Source organism: Lagopus muta, chromosome 3 (genome assembly GCF_023343835.1).
Source record: "Lagopus muta isolate bLagMut1 chromosome 3, bLagMut1 primary, whole genome shotgun sequence".
Lineage (NCBI taxonomy): Eukaryota > Metazoa > Chordata > Aves > Galliformes > Phasianidae > Lagopus > Lagopus muta.
In genome coordinates this window covers 9,243,786-9,265,882 of record NC_064435.1, presented here as the reverse complement: position 1 = coordinate 9,265,882, position 22,097 = coordinate 9,243,786, and the positions used below count along the sequence as shown (strand labels likewise).

Genomic DNA, 22,097 nt, shown 5'->3' with positions numbered 1-22,097 from the left:
GTCTGCAGTTTCAAATTCAAGTGTTCCCATTTTGAAGCTGAGAAATATGGCCTCCCAAAGATTTCATTCTGTAACGACTCTAAGGGCAGAAGACTCAAAGGTAGAAGTTACATATATTTGTTACTGGATATAATAGTAGCGTAGTAATTGCAGAGACAGATGACTTTCACATCGGGTTGTAATACTTTTTATTAAATTAATTAATGTAGCTAAGAAAACAGAGAAACTACTGGAAACAGAACATTCAAGCTTGTGCTCCCTAACGTTAAAGGTGAAGCTCTAGTCCTTGCTTTGAGTATGGAGCATCTTAGCTGAGCTCCCTACCTCATAGATTGCTGGCTGCTTGGAAGAACATCTCTGGCTCTTTCTTCCTCCTTTGCACTAAAGTCACTGGAGACTTTCCTTGCCATGGGGAATACAAACTATTCTGAATTCTCTGAAGTTTTCATAGAAGGGAAAACTTTGCCACATTTGACTTGAGAAAAGAAATTAAAGACAATGATCATGATTTCTACTTCTAGTTTAAGCTGTTGGCCAAAATATTGTTTTCTTACTGCAATCCGTCATATTTTGGGGGCTCTGTCATGAATATGCTTTGTGTATAGGGAAAAGAATTGCAACTCAAGTCATTAGCAACTTGGTACTGTAGGAGGCTGGCAAGGAAAGATGTGCACAGACCCTTGCAGTGTTAAACATGCAATCATTATAAGAACTACTAGCACTGAAAATCCTTTTTGTTTCTTCAAATCTTCAGATATTCATTTTTCTGGCATGCACTTTTTAAACAAAGTATCAAATAATAAGGACATGTTTTTCTGAACTAGCAAAATCACTGCTGCTGTAAGTTTGGAATTATTTAGCACTTGATACAGCTCTGCCTTGTGATTGCCTCATCAACTCCTTCTGGGAAGGATGCCTGGGAGGAGGAGAATATCCTTCAAGTGGCATCCTATAAAATGTTATCATCACTATATTTCTTAGATCTCTGAGAGCCATGTCTTAGTTTTTGACATTTATACAGGTAAAACCCGGCCCCTGAAAATCAGATGTTCACTCCTGTTTGCCTAATAAGAGGTATAAATTTCAGTTAGTACTGCTGGAGTTTCTAGGACTTGAATAAAGTGATCTACATGAAACATGGACAGACTAAGAAAGACAGAAGAGATAATCTCTGCTCAACATTTAATATTCTTGTGAAATGAGCATTTAAATAAAAATATCTGAGAAAAAATGTCACAGTATAAGTCTTGTTGGACTAGTCATTGTCTCTTGCGACCAACTGTATTTTTAACTATGATGCTATCCAGTACATGGAGTCTTGCAGCACTTGGACCTTTATTTTTTCTTTTTAATTATTATTCTATTTTACATACATAAAATTTTAATAATAATAACCAGTTCCTAAAGAAAGCTGTGAACACTTACTCTCCATTGTGGTTTAAGTGGTCATATTGCAGAAAAAGTGAAGCATAAATGGTCTCTGTCAGTAGAGCATAGATTGCAATCATGATGAGAAGTACTGCCAGCTTCAGGACAGAGTTGAGACGAAGAAAGACTGCACAGGTCACCATTGCCAGCACACCAGTGAAGACAAAATACTGAACAGAAAAGAAACAGTCATTATTTTTGGTCATAAGGGATTATATTTTCACTCAATAAGTATCTATATAAAAGATCAAATGATCAGAAATATCAAAAAAGATTTGTCTCAGATTTGGTACTCAGGTAGATCTTCTTAAAGTGCTTGCTATAATTGAATGTTCAATGAAAAATTCTCTTATTTTGCATGGCACCTCCATGTTAGCAGAAATCCTCATCTATATTGCAGTTTTTCATTATTAGGAAGAAATGGGCATTCTGTATCATGAAAAGAGAGAAGTGAGAGATGCTGTATGTTGTAGTATGCTATTTAATAGTCAACTGAGTGAGAATAATTTTTACTCCCTTAGATTCTGAATTTTCACAAGGGTTACATTAATCAGGACAGGAGAATCATATTCCTGCTTTATCTTTCTCCCATTCTATCTGAAGAGAGGATAAAAGCACAGGTTTGGATTTATTTTTATTATTATTTTTAATATTGCAGGTCAAACTCAGCTTAAAGTGTGATGCCTGGAGGTTTTATTTATATTTTATTTTCTAATCTCATCATTGTCTCATCTTTCTCAACGATTGGTCATCTGTCAAATGCAATCCATACACCTGATACTGGATATAGAGAGATAATCATGTCCACGAGTTATTCAGATTTGAAATGGCAACATCAACACCCACAGTCCAAATGTCGTTTAAATTAATTCCCATCATAAAACTTTAGGAGAAATTGCAGCATTCATTTTTCTTAGAACATTTTTCTTTAGTACAGTTCCCTGTAAAAAAACGCATAGCTCTGCAACTTGCAGCATACTGGTGGCATTATCATGACACTGGCTTACGACTTTCTATGTGCCATATGCATGATCAACCCATCGATTTTGCTACCTGCTTGCTCATCATAGAGAAGATTTCTTTGCTTCAAACCAAAATTTATAATCACTACATTAGAATGACTACCATTTTTGCAATATAAGAAATATTAGTCTCCTCCACTAGTTTCATATGAATTAAATAGCAAATTTTATTTTAATTTATTTTATTTTGAGTTGGTGTATTGAATCATTGCTGGATGTTTTTCAAAATATTTTAAAATACACAAGACAATTAGCAGTGAACAGAAATCCAGGTAAATCTGCTGCTCACAGAAATGAAAGCTGAATGACTTAGTTTAGTCAATCATTTACTAATGGCTTTTCTTGTCAGTGATTTTAGGGATGAATGAGGATATTACTAGCAAGTCAGGGCTTCCATTTTCCCTAATGATTTTTAATGAAGAAATAAAATTTGTCTGGACTTTTAATGAAATGTGGATCTTGTCACGTCTCACCGTATCAGGTCTATTCACATTTCAGCTGTAAGCTGAGCACAGTGCATTTCCATAGCTCCTGCCTGAATGGCAAAAACAATAAAAAATATCGGGGTAGGTTCTGGTTGTAACGTTCTATTAAACTGTAAGATCGATTCCTTCTGTAACCCATATCTATTTTTCTATCTATGTTATACTTCAGCTTTAAGGAACTATTAAGACAACTGACTTCACCACCAGTACACAGGTCATTGATTCCAGGTAATAGTTATGTAAATTTTGTCATCTGCCTCAGATTCAAAAGTACCCTCTGATGTACCTCAGGATAGGAACAGATGTCAGAAAAGGATGCAGATGAATTGAACGTCTGGTTCTTCAGAGGTACTGGCTTGTCAAAATCACACCATAGCTGTGAAGAAAGAAAGAAAAGAAACTCAGGGCTATATCATGCACTGGTGATTTAATGGCTGATTGCTGGGTTCAGGAATGGAACCTGCTGACTTAATGTTCTCTGTCTCAGCTTCCTAACTTCCAAGAAGGACTACATGGACAGCAAGAGGAGGGGAAAAGGAAAAGCTATGCACACTACAGTCATTCTAGGTAACCTTCCTTACACAATTCTGTTCCCAAAGTGGAAAAATGAGTTCCTCTAGGAGTTTCAAAGAACTGACATTGGACTCTCAAGAATTACTTCCTGAAAATGTTTATACTGTGCTATAAATTACAGAGAAAAATTATTAAAATGTGAAGATAAAATCAGACTGCACGTGTACAGTTTCTTTCAGGTAGGGTTTCCTGCATATTTGCTATGGATGTTATCCTTCCAGAGATGGGACAAAATCTCATGACACTGTGCAAAATTGGCTTGAGTCTAACCATAAGAGTGTTCCAGAATTGTAAGTGAAATATCCATTATGGAAGTAAATGAAAAATGGCTCATTATACAATGTTTATGAGAACTATATTAGGAAAAAATTAGAAAATATTGCTTTTTACTCTGATGGCCCGCATTTAATTTAATAGTATTTCAAACTAGCTGTATTAAGTATAAACAAAAGGGTAGTTTTGAGTCATAATCACAGAATCACACAGAATCACAGAATCACCCGGGTTGGAAGGGACCCCAAGGATCATGTAGTTCCAACCCCCCTGCCTAGCAGGGCCACCAACATACATATTCAGATCAGGTTGCCCAGGACCCCGTCCAACCTGGCCTTAAACACATCCAAGGACGGGGCATCCACAACCTCCCTGGGCAGCCCGTTCCAGGGCCTAACCACTCTCCTAGTAAAGAACTTCCCCCTAACATCTAACCTAAATCTTCCCTCCTTCAACTTAAAACCATTTCCCCTAGTCCTGCTGTTGTCAGCCCTTTTGAAGAGTTTACTCCCCTCCTGGGTGTAGGTTCCCTTCAGGTATTGATAGGCTGCAATGAGGTCACCCCGCAGCCTTCTCTTCTCCAGGCTGAACAAGCCCAACTCCCTCAGCCTGTCCTCATAGGGGAGGTGCTCCAGCCCCTTGATCATCTTAGTCGCCCTCCTCTGGACCCTTTCCAAAATCTCTATGTCTTTCTTGTACTGAGGGCTCCACACCTGGACACAGTACTCCAGATGGGGCCTCACAAGAGCCGTGTAGAGAGGGACAATACATAATACATTGAAGACTAAGAACACATCATGAATAGTTTCATATTTTGACAGTTAAAGCAGATGGAGTTTCCCATCACATATATTAGTTCAATCTGGATGTTGATGCTAGGTCATTTCATCAACCTGTTACATGCAAGCTAGTTCTCTTGGCCCTCTTACTAACAGATTTGTTAATGAAGTCCAACTACTTATAATTAAATTCTAATGAATTTTGAACTTAGAACACTCTTGTTTGATCTTTCAGTAACTTGGTCATCTCTGCAATGCAACAACATTTTCTAGATTATCTGCGAAGCCTTGTGTGAGAACTGATAATGATATCTTATGCAAGTTCATGAGGTGTGCAGCACCTCTCTGCAAGGCAGGGTTCCATGACAGCCATCTGGATGACTTTTAAAAAGATATTCCAGACCAGAAACTTTGTTCAATTTTTTTTTTTTTTTTTTTTTTTGATGATCAGAATGTATTTGATATAGTGAACTACAGAACCCATTTGCCCATCCAGAGAAACCAAAGCCTTAAGATGATTATTAGAAAGCATTCAAGTCTTACCCCACTACAGTTGGCTGAATTCTCAATGGATGTTCACAGCTAAATGACTGAACAGCATTACTGGCTCTTAAGTACACATAGGTCCCTACAGAGTGTTGCAGTCCACTATATGGAAACCAGCGGCTTCACGAAAGTCACCGTTTGTAGTGGTGTACAGTAAGTAGTTAACAACAGTTAGAAACAATCTATTATTATAGTAGAATTTTGTCATATGAAATAATGAAATTATGTACATGCTTTGGTTTCATGTAAAGGTGAGGACTGGAATATAAAAATATAGCAAGTGCTACTGTTTCTTGTCTTATAGATGACCAATGGAAAAAGAGTAAAAATAGTTACATTTCTTTGACTGTTTTTGGATTAGCATCCCACAAATTACAGCAGAATCAATCTTTGAAAATAATCAACAACAAGTCATGGAGAAAATATTGTTATGAAAATACTCATAACAAATTGAGATAGTCATCTTTTTCCAAGAGCAAAATTCATTACAGCAAAATCTTGCTTGACAGATATTTGTCAAATTTAATTTAAAATTCTCTAAATTCTACAGAACTCCTTAGTAATCTATACTATAATGTACCGTGTTCTTATGTTTAGGAAGATTTCAGCCCTGTCATTTACCACAGTTATATTTTCCTAGTGGAGACATTCTTTTTCCAACTGATTCTCTTATCACTGAGGAGCCAAAACAGGTGCTGAGTCTTAGCATTGTCGGTGTTGTGTCATAATTGCTATTATTTTTATTGTCACTAAATACTTTCTTGGTCTCATCCATGAAGAACAAAATTGAACTGAAAAAGAACAGCTAAACCATAAGCAAAAGTGCCGTAGAAGATGAAACTGTGATGTTTGTTGCATATAACTGTGATATTTACTTCCTTCTTTGCGCAGACTTCAACACCTAACAGGTTGTGTGGTATGATTACCTGTCTAATTCATGTAAAGCTGTCTCATATTTCTGAAGACATCCGGATAAACCAGGACTCTACAGTCTTTGCATCTGTGTTAAATCTCTTCCGTAGACCCAACTCTTTACCATCTGACTTTGTATAGAGCCAGGCCCACAGTATTTAATTAGCAATATCTTTATCTAGCAAAGATTTAATACATACCTTTCCTCAGTTACACTGACAAAATTTGCTGTAGCTTTGTAATACCAGGCCTTAGTGAAAACATGTACACTGGGAGTCCAGTCAGACTAAATTCCCTGTATGTGCAGTGCAGAGAAGAAAATCTCTTTAATGGGACTAGTATAATAGCAAGACATTTTGGGGATACCTTTTCTTCTGCACTGATTATAAAAAAATCTGCAAGCAACCATGTCCATAGTTTGATGCTTCAGCAAATGTGAATCTAGGCTTAAGGAGTCTGTTAAAACCACTAAATGAGCAAATGGCAAGTTATTATTAGAATTTAGGATTTTTAATTTTCCTCCTGCAATGATGTTACTGCCCAACATCACTTGCTCAGTAGGTATGTTCTAGTTCTGTTGACTCTTTTCATCTTCTAGCAGGATAATTGATAGGAGAAATCTGAGTTGAGGAATTTAATATTTACAAGCATTACTTTGACTAATAGTCCTTAAGAAAGTATAGGAGAACGTCAGAAAATGAATTGCTCTCAAACTGTTGGTATATTGAACAGAAATTAGCAGAAGGCCTTTAAAAATATGTGATTATCATGAGGAAAATAATTAGATATTTCAGAAATACATAGTTTAAGAAACAAATGAAATTTCCTGAGATTGTTGTATCTTGCCTTCTATAATTAAATCATAGCTGGCTTATAGGGACATTATTTATCAAGTCCTTTAGCAAGCTTAATAATTCATAAATCGTTTTATCCTGTATAATAACTACTGGTTCCCTATGAAGCTTACAATATTTATGATGGCTCCAAGAAAATTAATCAGAATAGATGCAAATATAATGACATTCCTGGCCAAGTAGGTCTCATTAATCCAGCAGCAAGTTTTCCGGAGCATTAAGGGTAAACATTTGTAATCCTCTGCTGTGGTGATTAGCACAAGAGCGGAGTGCAACATGATCAGAATAGAAAATTGAATGACCATTGGTATCACCCTGGGGAGAAAAAAAAAAGAGAATCCAGCATTAAACTACATCATTATACCACTGCTAACAGTTAACTCTAGGAAAAATCAGTTCTCATTAATTCAAGACAATTAGTTAAGGGAAATAAAGACAGAGAAAGAAGAGATTTATTCTTGTTCCATGTACCAGCCATTGCTTCACTTCGTTTGTTGATGAGAAATTGCTGTTGAAGAAGTAAGCCAAGGAAATCACTGCCAGTACCTCTATCTGACTAACTAGTGTCTGAGCAATAAGAATTTTCCTTCTTTCTGGACGCAGTTCTCCCTTAAGTTGCTTTTAGAACAAATCTATTCACACTGTGGGATTTTCTCTCCATATGGATATATATATATATATAAACTGGTTCCCTCTCCAGTAGGTTAGGAGTTTTGGAAAAGTGAGATTTTGTATACTTCACAACACAAATGTCTTAAAATTATTCTGTATTGCTGGTCGTAGATTGTAACAGAAATGACTAGTACAATGATGCAGCTTGATTTCTGACGTCAGGATATTATAACTACGAAATGCGAGATTTCCCTAATTTTAACTAACAGTGAGTCAACTGCTGCTAAGAGTAGAATAGAATCAATTCCCAAGAAAACCCCACAACACTCTCCAGATCTTCGGTTTTCACAGAAGCCCTTCAAGATATAAATCAGATGAAAATGTGTTCTGTGGATAAAACATTGAATGGACAATTCAATTCCTTTGAATAAAAAAGATTAAAGACAGATTTTTTTTCTTTATCTTTCAATATATTTTTCTAATTTATTTATTTATTTGTTTGCTTATTTATTTATTTATTTTTCCCTTGCTTAAATCTAGGACATGAAGTCAATCAAGTAAATGACATGCTTGAGAAATGTGGAAAATTATTTTACTTCACTCTGGAAAAAAGACTCAGCACTTCATAAACTAATTTTTGGTGTTCCCATTTGGACAAGTTATTCTCTTTTTGCATCTCTCAAGATTTTTATTTCAATTAAACTCGCGCAAATTAAAAGTAACATTACCATTCCTTCAAAATTGTCCTTTCTTCATGCTGTTTTCTCTTAACTTTTTGGAATGTGTATCAAGTAATTAAAATTTCTAGTATCCTAATTCTACACATGCCAGAACACTATAGCAATTTATTTGTAATGTCTCACTGAATAAAATATTTGAAAAGGGACTTTCAGGGCATCCCAGATAGACTTCTGCTCTTCCAGTTGGCTGAGTGTATGTGTGATGTACTCTTCTAATTAAGCTTTTGGTAAGTATATGTTTTATTTTATTAAAAATATGAAGTTCTAGATCTGGCTACAAGTCTGCTAGTCTGCTCTCCTGCATCTTGTTGAGTAAGGTATAATGCTATTTATATACTTGGGCCCCATTGCAAGAAAAAGGTGTAAGGTGAAAACAGAAGTGAAAATGGCATTGTAGCTTTTCTTTCCTAATTTTTCAGGAGGTTAAGGACAGCTATTTTCATTCCCTGCATCTGAGTGGACTATATCTAAAATTTCCTGAAGTTCTTAATTTCAGGATGTTCAGATTAGGCATTAGCCTAATTCTGAACTAACAAAGTTCTAAATTCAAAACTGTGATTTGAGCTTATTAAGTAGAAAACCTTCATTGTAGAAAAATTGTCTGTAAAATAATAGGCATGGAACCAATGGAAAAAAGAAACTAGCACAGATGCATGACCAAAATATGACATTTTAAAAATGACATGCACCCCTCAGAACAATTTACAGCAGTGGAACTATGGCTTATGTTTACTGTTCCTACTCTAAAACCCTCTTAATGAGTGAGACTTGGAGTGTGGAAATTCAATGCACAGGAAAGGAGGCAGTAGTTAGCAATGCATTTTTCTTAAGAAACATGTCTTAACTGGTATGCATAAGATATATATGTGTAAGATGACAGTTTTTTGTGACACTAAATTATGTTACAAAATATTTTAAAATTATATAGGAAAAATACAAAAATGGAAGTTCTGTGGTCTAATGAGCTGAAATAAGATGAATTATGTATTAATGTCCCTTAAGAGCTTCCATGCAGTAATGTTATATTTGAAACTCTTCCAATGATGTAATATTGGTACACAATATTATTTTATACTTGCTTCAGCATTTCATTCCTACAAGATTTTTCAGAGGCTTGTATGTGACAAGTACAGAAAACAGTGGAGCTTTCCCCAAGTGAGCTCATCCAGAAGTAAATCTTGTTTTTGAAAGAAGGGGGAATGTAGCTAGTAAAATCATACTACATTAATAAGGGAAGAATGAATAATGAAAAAACAAAGGCTAGAGCAAGACCACAGATTTCGTGATGTGCAATTAAAAATTTGTGACAAGAGTCACATGATTCACTGAAAGTTCCAGGGACAACAAATAGATTATTTGATGACATGATGAAACTGCCATGAGAGTAGTTTCTATCTGCGAAAATGCACAGGAAGTCACTGATGCTTTCTGTAAAATACACTATGTTCATAGATACACTGAGGATGTGCTCATGAACAGAATTTCAGAGAAAGGATGTAGGTGCGAAATCAATAATCTGGGAGACAGATTTTTTTTTTTTTTATGGAACTTGTAATGCATGGGCACTAATATTCTAGTTTCTCCCTCACTACTGTGTATACGTAGCTCAGAAGTATTACATTGTCCAAGACAGCAGACTATCCTGTGAAAAACAAATAGAAAAAAAATTAAGATAGTTAAGAGGGAGCAATAGAATCAAGGGAGACAAAGTAAAACCAGAGAAAAGTTGGACAATATGGTCATGGAGAATTAGTCAAGAGAGCTTATCAAGAGAGCTGTGTAGTTCAGGATAAGATCCATCTTACTACCAAGAAGTCTCATATTTATTCAACTGAAAAGCACCTTGTGATCCCCTGATTGACTGGTTCTCCAGTGGCTATATTTGGAACCCAGAGTATAGATACTAGTTTACAAGAATTATGTGAGATGAATTGCTTCAGTTTAATACACTAGAATGTTCTGCAATAGCTTTCCTACTTTCCAAAGCCATATGACTGAAATCCTCTTTGGAACTGATATTTTCTATCTATATCTTTGATATATATAGACAATTTATTTATGCATATGTAGCCCACCAGTTCTGCTGACCTAGCCTGACCCAGCTTTAAATGAAACCAGAATAAAGCTTTAAAAAAGATTAGGGTTAAGTCTCAAGATGTCAGACCAGAGGACAAAAAAACGTGAGTTCTTATTTCAGTTTTCCACATTCTAAATTTAGGACGAAATGTTACTTCATTATAGTATTATACAGAGAGCATCTAGGAGCCTAAATCTGGAATATAAATCCAAAAATGCAACACAACCTGATAGGTGCCTGGGAAACCATGGCCTTGTTTTTGTTCATATTAAATATGTAAGGAACAACAATTATTCTGTTGTGTCTATACAACTGAATGTGTGTTTTTCTCTTGTCTAAGTCTTCTTAAGATAAAAAGAAAACTACACTCTTCACATTTAAGACCTCCAAAAGATCAGTCCAGTATCCGTGTTAAGATTATATTGACAGCATATTGATAGGATCAAGTTGAGAAGAAAACATTAGGAGGTTAGAGGAATAGGAACAATAGCAACATAAGTTGCTGCCAAAGAACTTCTCTCTGCAGTGGAACACCAGGGTAGATACCCTCTACACTGAATAAGCAACCTAGGGCCAAATGATTTTCATCCCAGAGGTTCCTTTAATGTCAAGATCAAATGAGGTTTGAAATGGAGTTTTTGCCTTCCCTCTTCCTGATGCACAGTTGGAAATCAAGAGTTCTGAAGCCAGAAGGAAAATTTATGTAAAACAAATCATGCAGATGCCTAAATGAACAATTTTTAATCTGTTTGTCTCCCCTCACAAGAATAACCCTGGGAAAAACTGTCAGATATACCTATATTGTAGAAGTTCAGCCTAGTATAATCTATTGTCCATGTGAGCATGTACAAAGTTCATTGCAGGAGATTAATCAAACTCCCAGGATGTTCAGATGGAGAAGATGGATCACTGTAAGATAGGCAGTGTAACTTAATGGCTTCACAGAGGATAATTACAGCAGAAATATGGCATTAGTTTATGTCACATAATATCCCCAACTCAATATTTCAAAGCATGAAAACTGCTGGTAATATTCTTAAATTCTGTGAGGTTCTTGTCAGGGGAAAATATGAATGGATCCAATATTTATCCTGTAGGAGACAGACATAAACTGAGATAAAATACAGGAACAGACACAGTAGACGTAGATGTAGCGGTAGAAAGGAGATGTAATAATAGAAAGATGATTCCTTATTGAATGCACAGATCACGGCAAACTATCTGGAGAAGTCCCTGCAGATACTTTATGATGATTTAAATAATGTTTTCTTTCACTGTTTCAAAAAAATTCCCAAATGACACGGTTCAGAAAATATTCAGATGTATTTAAGCAAATATATAATTCCATCTCCGTTCAACGGAGCATTGAGGCGTTAGTTGAAAGGCAATTAATTGTGTTGTATGGATAAATTACCACAAGGAGTGTAAATTATACAGTTTGTAAGCTATTCCTTGCAAACTGTGTCCTTGGTTCTCCCATACAGTAGCTTACTTCTCTGATATCTACTAGAGATATAAACAGAAGTATATAGGATTTTCTGTAAAAAAAATCCTGCTTAACTTAGTGATATTTTCTTCATGTGTTCATTCCTGGAATTTTTTTTTTTTTTTTTTTTTTTTTTTTTTGAACAGAAACGTCAGAATTTTGAACTTCCAGATTATTTTCTCATTCAGTAAGCTTAATCAAAACCTGCTGTGTTAGTGTTGCTCAGCTACTGCTATTTTCATTTAAAAGTCATGTTTTGTTAAGACTGAAACAGACTTTGAAGCAGAATATCATGAATTGAAAACTGAAGACTAAAATTTGCCTTCTTAAATCTTTACAGTTGTATTCAGTTCCTGAAAGAACATAAGAATGGCCATAAAGTATCTGTGCACTTATACAAATCTTTCTCAAAAGAGATAATGGTAAATATTCTTTCCCTAGATATCTTCCCAGCTTCTAAAAATCAACATTTAAGGGAATTCCCAAGGCCTGCGTTTCAAAATTTTATTTAAAAAATTCTACTGATCTTATACAAAATATCTAAACTTTATTTGCACTTACTTATAATTTAAAGCCCATTCAACTTTCAGTAAAAAGGTCTGCAAAGAATCTGAGACATGCTGGAGGAAACACAATAGTAACATGCAATATGGGAAACCATATTTGGTTTCAGAAACCAGAATATGAGTCAGCTGTGGGCATGGTGGCTGAGTGCCCCACATAGTGGCATGGTGCCTTCCCCATTAACTCCAATGGCACCAGATACCCTCACAAGAATTAACAGAGATTTGTGAGAGAATCTGTGCAGATTGAAGAAATGTCATGTATTTTTGCTATTATTTCAGTGATTGATATAGCAGCAGAAATTTTGGAAAACGGGTTCAATTAATAAGATCCATAAATCTCCTTGTACATACTGAAAAAATATAAAAGTAACAGCTACAAGGAGTGAAGAATTTTTAATGTAGTTTGTAAAAAGAGCTTCAGACAAGCGAACTTACGAGTATTAGAGCACTGTAGCACATAAGGAAAATGTAAGGTCAGAAAATTCTGGGTATGTTCTCATTTACATTCAACTATGAAATACATAGAGTGTGCAGCCACTTGCTTGCGTCTAACCACCATTTTGTTACTCTGAGACATAAATGTAGTGAATCAGATCTTCCAGAGGTGATTCAAGAGGTATTGCTACATTAATGTAACATAAGCTTCTTATTTCGTATAAAAGTATTGTATTTTCAAAGTTATTCTCCAGGAACACATAGACTAAGTTTCATCTGAGTGCTAGAATTATGATGTTCTAGACACTTTCATTGTAGGACTTTCTTTGCTAAAACCTGAATGGGATTAGAGGCATATTTTGTTAAATAATAGATAGAAGTGACAACTAGTGAGTTTGACTGTGTTACATAGATCAGCACAGAGATTACAGCTATGTCACAGTTTCTTCACTTCAGCAGAAACCTTTTGTCTGGTCAGACCCAGGTAGAAGCAGATGTAGGAGATAGTCCACCAGATCACCTACTGCTGTTGCTTTATAAGGGCAGAACATTGCTTTCCCAAGCTGGGTAGTACGCATCTTAATACGGTACAGCAACACCATTTTCTTATGTACCATGTAAGAAGCAAAAACAAAACAATCACAGATTGTCAGTCAGTTAGCAAAGAAGCAACATTTAAATTCTGGATTATGATCCCTGAACTGAAAGTAGCAGACCACTCTATGCCGAACTCTTGTAAGCTCTTGTAAACTTTTCTCAGCGGGGGTTCTTCTTCAAAACTCAGTTATAATCTATTGATTATAACAACATAATCAATAGATTCACATGAAAATGAGAAACTTCAGATAATATGATACAAAAGTAGATAATAAAGAGGAGGAGGGGAAGGCCAAAATTATTTTCAAAGAGTTTTAGGAACAAACAAAATTTATTGGCTTATTTCATATATAGAAATGTTATTCCACAGTTTGGTTTTCCCAAGAGAGCTTTTAGATATATAGCAATGTATCTTTGTATTTACCTGGAAGAAGGAAGTAAGCTTTGGATAGCAGTGATGAATACGAGAACAATAAATGCGCATACCAAGTTTGATTTGAATACTTCGTCTCGCATTTGAGAATACTAGAATAAAAAAAAAAAACAAGGTAAATTAGTTGTTAACTCATGTAGTGATTTCATAAAGATTATCAAGAAAAGTCTCTCATTTTGATTCTCATTATGAAGTTGCTTTACTGACAGGCTCTTATATATTTGCATTAAAAGAACAAACATGTATCACTGCTGTGTAGCATATTGAATACATAATTGCTTCACCAAAGGAATTATGGGGTCCTGAAAGCAAACACTAAAGTCAACTGTGACCGTCTGCATGAATTTTATTACAGACGTGTCTCTGTGCTTGACAGATGCCATTCTGTTTTCTTTTTTACTTTAAAAAAAAAAAGCAAAACAAAACAAAACAAAAAAAAAAAACAATCAAACCAAACAAAACAACCACAAACTAACAAACCCACTTTGGGACAGTCTATGACTTGGATGTGGGTCATTATCTCTGTGTATGAACATATCCAGAGGCTAAACAGAAACATATCAATGTTGGCATTCTCCATGGAGGAAATGAGGGTATTACTATGTAAAAGATTGTTTGAAGAGCTTTATTATTAACATTTATTCAGAAAGTATTTGTACAGCATATCAGGCCGTTATATATACTAGCCATATATACTAGCAGGATCCATTTTACAGGGATTACCAAGAAATGGAGTAAAAGATACATCAGCAAATCACAGTGGATCAGTTTAAGTGGAGATGTTGCCTGAATCATCAGCTGGTATTAAACACTGCTAATTCAACAAAACTCTAATCATTTATAGTAGATGAAGATTAGTCCTGAGATGTATTTGTCCTAGAGTGATGATACTAAATTTTCTCCAGCTAATAAAATCTCCTTCCATAGGGGCCTGCTCCATTCATTTTACTTTCCCTGAACAATAAGTGAGTTTCATTTAATCTCTTGTTTTGCAGAAGCTGGCAGTTACATGTGCAGAAGAGTCAAAGAAATACCATCTATGAGCATCTTTCTTCAGGAGCTTGGAAATAAGACAAACTGTGGCTATATACCCAGAAAGTGTTATAATTGAGGAAAATGAAATTAGTCAGGAACATGCATTGAAAGAGTTCAGCTATAATCCTGTCTAGATTTAGGCTACAAACATTGTAACATAGAATCATGGAATCATGGAACCACTTAAGTTGGAAGGGACGTTTGAAGTTCCTCCAGTCCAGCTCCCCTGCAATGAACAGGACCACCTACATCTACATGGATAGACTCAAGATTCTGAAAATGGGAAAAAGGCTTTTCCCTTCCCTGCTCCCATTTGCTTTGAGTGAGCGATGTGTTTATCTGTTGGTGCCTTTCATTTTGGATTTTTCTTTGCCATGATTATACCCTGTGTATGCCGCTGTCAGAAGCAGCAACCCTTTGACGTGATTTTTGATGGTGCTCACAGGCAACTCCATTTCATTTTGCTGCTGAAAGCACAGAGGTACTGACCTCTATTTCATTTGCATAGAAAGAGAATGGCATCAGACTGTTTAGATAATGGACTTTTTTTTGGGGGGAGGAGGGGTGCCCCAAAAAAAAAATCAAAGGCAAAAAGAAAGATGGATTTAAGTTTCTTAAAATATAACAGGAAATTCCAGTTATTCCTTAGGGAAATTATAGACAATGAATTGAACGAAATACAAAATATGGAGTTGCCTGCTGCTGTGTCAAGCATTATGTCAAAAGCATGAATGCTGTGGTCTAATCTGTAAGAGTGCCTTGATGAGAAATTGTTAGTGTCTCTAAGGCAGTACAAACACCAATGTCAAACATAGCACTTTTCTAGCAGCCAATCCCTTAATGGCTTGGAAAAGTCATTAAGAATAGATTAAGTCTCAAGACTCTTCCAGAAGTATGAGAAGGCATGTGGCCAGCTAGAGCCAGGTGGAGTTGCAGAAAGAATCATGATGACACATAACTAATTGTGGCTACAATGTTCTACTGATCTAACACGCTGGCATGACTTGATCATAGTGCAGAGGAGACTCACTGTGCTTCTCTTGGGACTTGAGTCCTTTGCCTTGAGCTCTGAATTATGAGTGGCACTGTTTAGCTACACCCATCCAGCTTGCTAAAATTCAGCTCAGATAAGAAAGGCCAAGGTTCCTCCACTGAGCAGTGCTGCACATTCCCCACCATTCAGCTTTTTCTAGAGCTTCTTGGAAGAACGTGATGCTGGACATGCAATGGTCTTCATATGTTCACCTAGTGTTTTTGTGCACTGGAGAGGAAGATGGTTGGCATTATGTTCACTGCTGATCTTCTAGATGAAATGGAAGACAGTGGTTTTAATTTTAGTCTTTCCTCTGGAGCAATGGAAAATCTTTTGCAGCTTCTGCTGAGCAGGGACAGAAGATGGAAACTCAAGGCAGGAGATGAGATAGATGAACTGAGGAGACCAAAGAGTAGATATAGACCCTACTGATAATCAATAACAGAAAAGAAGATGATCAAGAGGGTCAGAGTTTGCCAGGTGTTTCTTGCACAGATCCCTGGGAAGCAACTGGAAGTTTTTGAGTTGAAGGAGAGAAAGTGTGGCTAATCTCTGCAAGGATACAGGATTCAAGAAGTGAGACGTTTGTTTCACAGTCTTTGAATTTCTCAGCCACCTGAACTTCTGATACTGAGAAATTCAGATATTTAGGAACTCGGATATTTAAGTCTGGTTTTGACATAAGAAAAACTGTATTTTGAAAGCCCTTTTGATGTTTTCTGTGTGCTCATCTCACCAAAAATATACAGATTCTTCACCTCTAAGATCAGAATGATTTATGATAGTAATACATATACACAGAAAAGCCTAGGATATGTTTATACAAATCTTTATCCTGGAAACTTAACTTTCCTTAACAAAACCCCTGCCAGTTCCATTACTATTACTTATCCTCTCTGAAAGTACATGTTACTGATGTTTCCAAGTAGTTGCTTCTAAGGTAGAACATCATAATGATATCTTTTAATTTTTGGAAATCACGTAAAGTATTATCAGGTTTTCCTTATGAGCCATTACACATTTGAAAACCCTTAGTGTACTTTCTTACTACCATTAGCAGTACTCTCCAGTGATGTCTTTTTCACCCTGTATGCTTACATCCTATTTGTGAAAATAACCTCTAGCAAAACTGTGAGTAAATTAGTCTCTAAATTAGACATCAAATGCTAATGAGTAAAATGCAGGTTAGTAATGACTAGTCCATTCGAGGAAAGGATCTATACAGTATACCAGATGAAGATCTTGCACAAAACCTCTGAAAAATATATTCTTAAAAAAATTAATGGGGAAAAAAATATACATATTGCAACAGAGAGATAACCCAGTCAGTAACGTAATCATTGCTACTTGTGGTGGAATGTACATTTATCTTATCACCAAAGTGGACTTAAGCGAAATGAGATAACAGAGGAGTGGGAAGATGTACCACTGACTTAAACAGCCATGATATACCGATGAGTTAAACTATTGCAAACTGGGAGCTGTGCTAGCTCTCATGCTGGTTTGGCCATGCTGTTTTCAGATATTCTTTACGTTATGAAACCTCAGCACTTCTGGTACTACAGTAAATCTGCTGTCTGCAGTCTCTTGGTTGAACTGAATGAATAATAGTAAAAACAAATAAATAATCAAAAAAGAAAAATCCATTAACACGGACAGTTGAAAAACTAGAAGTCCAGCACGACATCTGAAATCCATTCAAGCTACCCAAAAAGAGTTATAATCACAGTGCATGGTAGCCCTGTTATTAATGCAGGAGGAAGGAATACAGATTATTGTTCATATGGTCACTCACTTCTCTGTGGTTTCAGCTACAGAGCATTAACACAATTCTGATTGAACACTGTTCCTGTAACAATGCTTGGGAGCAAGATCAGCTATGGGTACAGGTTGTTCTATGTACTGAATAGCTGTGAAGTCTGTGGTGAGAGGGATTTATAAGCAAAAGAAGTAAGTATCAAGCAAGTACCAGTGCTGCATTGAAGTGCGATGGCTAAATGTGAGGGTGTAGTATTTTACATATGAGAAGTTTATTTCAAAGTCACCTCTGATTTACAGCTGCCACTGTGCCAAACTGAAATTAACTGGCAACAGCAAATGGAAACAGCAGTGTGAGATGGGAGACCAATAGACTTAATTCTGTCTGTTTGCTCAGCAACACGGCAGGGAAGAGCTCAAGATGCTGATGTAGAAGGTCATGGTAAGCAGTTGCAAAATGTCAGCGACTAGAAGAAAGCACAATTCCAGGCTGAAAGGTGGGGAGAAGGGGGAGTGCTTCTAATCTGAGTTTTCAGTTTTGTTTCCTGAATGGGCAGGAGGAGAAAAGGAAGAAGTGATAGCAGTAAGAGAATGTGGAGTAAATAGCTACGTTCTGCAAGATATCATTTCTCCCAGTATTTTTTTTCATGATTCCCTGCATATTATAGTTTAATACTGAGGCCAGCACTAAATTGAGAACTAAGTTACACTGCTAAAGCATCTGTAATTAATACCTAGGCTAACTAGGAGGAGAGAGAAGGGTGTTTTCCACATGATCTCACAAGACAATGCCTATAATGAAGAGTAAATTGTAATTCATCATTCCTTAATCCATGTAATCCCTTTGCTTCCTGGTGCTTTCCACATCCTTCTTTGAGCATGCCCATGGTGTCACTGCACACTCAACACAAACAAGAAGGTTCCTGGCTGGCAGCTCTCCAACTGTTGGAGGTGGATGAATGGGAGCAAATAGAAGTGCTGCCATTTTAAAAAAATGTATTCCTATGCTGTGCTAAAAACAACCTACTTTAGAGGGTTCAGTCCACTTTACAGAAAGGAACTGTGTTCATTTTCCTGCACTTCCTCTTTGGTCCAGGCACCTAAAAAGGTACTGAATGAAAGGACCATTTTCCAGCCCTTTCAACATATGTTGGTGTCAAAAATGTTACACTGAGAAGAAAACTATCAAAACAGATAAAAAGAGTTTTTGTCATCCAGAAGTAAGTGTGAAGTTTGTCATTACTGAATTTTGGTCCTGCTAAGAGGAGTGAGATTTCAGCTGCAGCCTTTCATTTCACTGTTCATGAGATCTGGGTTTCTGCCAGTTTTGCATGATAACTCCACTGAAAGAAATATCTTCATATCTTCTTTTGCAGCACTGATGGCTTTTGGAGATTCTACCTTGTGTCTCAGTATCACAGATATTCTTAGAGGAAATCAAACTTTCTTTTTTTAAGAAAATACTTATTTTCCTTTCTATAAGATTGCTTTTAAAAGAAGGGCTTCAATGCATTTCAGACATATTTTTTCTTTTCCAGTGGTTTTCATGAAGCTCTCACCATTAATCACAACCTGAGGATTAATTTCACATAAGTCAAATAAAACAGTCTGTTTTCTGGTGGAAAAATGATGATAATGAAGCAGGTCTCCAAATACTCAATTAAATATTTTTCTTTTTTTTAGTCTAAATTCACATCCTAACACAGACCTTCCACTACTGCATTTCAGTGGCATGAAAGTCAACAAAATCACCTTTCCTATCCCACTCTCTGTTGGCATTCTGCATTAAAATTCTCCCATTGCTTTGCCCTTTTTAACTTAATACATATATATGTGAATGGATTGAAACGTAAATTAGTGGGATCGCTCTGCTGCTGAGAAGCAGCAAAACCAGGAACAATAATTACCACTAGAAAGCAGATTTTAAAGAAGGGATGTTTGCCACAAGGAGCTGACAGACTAATTTTGACTCAAATGGCATAGCGTAGCAGCTGACATTGTGAAGATCAGATGGATTCTACGAATAAATGAAAGGCACACATCTATATAAATATATATATATTATTAATAGAAGTGTCAATTTATTAATAAACTCGATCACTGTTTGTGCCAAAGCAATTTGTCATTTGATAGGAAAGTGCTTGTACTAGGCAGCAATGAAACTCAGCACATGGCTTTTTTTTGCTTTCAGAAGAAGAGTTTGCTCAGGGTAGGCATTTTCCAAAAATTAAATGTAATCGTTGTAGTGCTGTCACAACTGCATCATGACATCGCCCATTATGGCCTCTAGCTCAGCCCCACCTTCTGAAAACTGAAACAAAATTAAGAAAAAAAAAGAACAAAACCAGAACAGAAACAAGGCAAGCTAGAACCTAGATCTTCTCTACTTCAGTGGACATTTATTACAATATGAGTAGCAAATAATGCAGCTACCAAGACTCAGCTACCTTATGCTCCAGGCTGGAGTCTTTAAACATCAGTGAAAAAGGCTTGATATGCTCTCTTCTCAATTTATCGCCACTCCGTAAGTCGATGGTGTGCTCTATTCGCTTGTTAATTTCCTCAGGCCCAGACTGGACATGCAAAGCTTGTGCAAGATGGTTTGGAAGCAGATTTATTGAATTTCTTGTTAGGGCAGCCAGAGTCTAGGGGAAAGCACATGCAAACAGAATAAACCTGCTGGTCCCCCTGGGTTAAAAATGCAATGTTTTAGGTCATGTTGCATTGCAAACCATTACAGCATTCCATGCAATTTATTCAATGAAATCTATAGAATTGTAAAATAATAAGTCTGTTCCACTAAACACATACAGTACTTTATGGGAAATGCTTTAATGTCCTGTCTTATACAGACTAGCAGATTTGCTGCTTTACTGAATGGTAGGAATACATCCCCTTTCTAGATTCCGCTACATAATTATTAGAGTATGAATGAGGGGAGTACACACCAAAATCAAAACACAGTATGTACATTAATGGTGTGTTTTTGCAACTCGGAGTGGAAGCTACAGAAACAGAAGTCAGAAATAAAATGAGAATAATAACATTTTTCTTGTCTTAATCTTAGATTTACTGGATGTGTGTAGTTAAGGAACAGATCAACGAGGCAGGAGTAAAGAAGGTGGCATCTCTGATTGCTTCAGCTTGGGTTTTCAGATAATGTGCTCTTCTTCACTACTGATATATTTCAGCCAGTCAGGATTATAGTTAAGCTATATGTTTGAATGTAAAAGTAATTCACTTTATTTTAAAAATATGATCTTGTTTGCTTTATCCCTTTGATATTTCATTGACAAATCAAAAGAAAAAAAAAAACCAAGAAAAGTTTTTTGCACAGCTCTACAAAACAAAGCAAGTCAAGATAGTACAAAGGATATTTCACCTTCAGGAAAGAAGTAGAATTTGCTTTCATAAAAATAACTTTATCTATTTTTATGTTATGATTTCATGACACAAACCACATGAAAGAACAGGCTAATGGGAAAACAAAGTCTATTACCTGTGATACTCCCAAGCATTAAGAAATGTTAATGAATGTAAAGGATATAAACCTTCATACATCACAGCACAAGACAGGAACTCCGAACTAGAAATATACTTCTGCTTTCGAAAAAAAATCTTCGGGGGGAAAAAAAACAAGGAAACTTTTCTTGTACTGAACTTTATCTTTTTGTACTAATGTTTCAGATATATTAGTCTCAGAGTTAAGCTGCTAGCAACAAGGTTACAGCAAAATCCCATGGAAACAATCCATTACTCAATATTATACGATTAGACATTAAGACACTTTTAATTTAGGTATTTCTGTCTTTTCTAAACTGGGCATTACAAGAAAGTTGTTATCAGTTTGTGGGGATGAAATCTCACAAGAGAGATTGAAGTCACTGTTAAAGAACAGGATCACATTAGATCCTGTTGTGTATATTAAATAACTGATATCTTCATGGAAAGTGAGGATGGAGAAGGTCCTTAATGTTTTAGTTGTGTATTATTCACACTAAAGGAATGTTCTCAATTCATTCTAGAAAGCGACTATGTTTTTTTCAGATTACATTTTAGAATTTGATCACTGTGAAGAACTGTCTTTCTGCTGAATGTATGAACTGGTTTAAAGTCTGTAATGGATAGACATGCCATAATGTCAAGAGTATGGCAACAATCATTAGTATTGGTGCAAAACCAGACTCTGAAATTGTATTTAATTTCAGAGTAAAATAAGAAAGTTTGTATCTGAATGCAGCAAGGTCTCTCTCTTACACAAGCACACACATGTAAGACAATTGCTTCAGAGTAAATACTATTACAAATAAAGCAAAATGTCGTGCAAATTATTGGCCATGTATGTGTTCTAACCATATTTTCTCTCTGTATAGAAAGAATTAAAAGCAAGCAAACAAACAGTAAATTGTATTCCACTCTACATTAGAAATATTTTACAGACATTTAAAGAAAG

The 22,097-nt window shown here is 35.9% G+C and overlaps 1 protein-coding gene across 1 annotated transcript in view; it reads right to left on the bottom strand.

The window, feature by feature from the left end:
- Window positions 1-22,097, bottom strand: part of ADCY8 (adenylate cyclase 8) — a 125,587-nt gene that overhangs the window by 17,367 nt on the left and 86,123 nt on the right. Inside the window, exons 8-12 of the mRNA XM_048939830.1 lie at window positions 20,092-20,289; window positions 13,810-13,910; window positions 6,986-7,187; window positions 3,222-3,311; window positions 1,426-1,598 (exon numbers count right to left, since the gene is read on the bottom strand). Of these exons, the coding sequence (XP_048795787.1) occupies window positions 1,426-1,598; window positions 3,222-3,311; window positions 6,986-7,187; window positions 13,810-13,910; window positions 20,092-20,289 (764 nt within the window). The remainder of the gene's footprint in view (window positions 1-1,425; window positions 1,599-3,221; window positions 3,312-6,985; window positions 7,188-13,809; window positions 13,911-20,091; window positions 20,290-22,097) is intronic.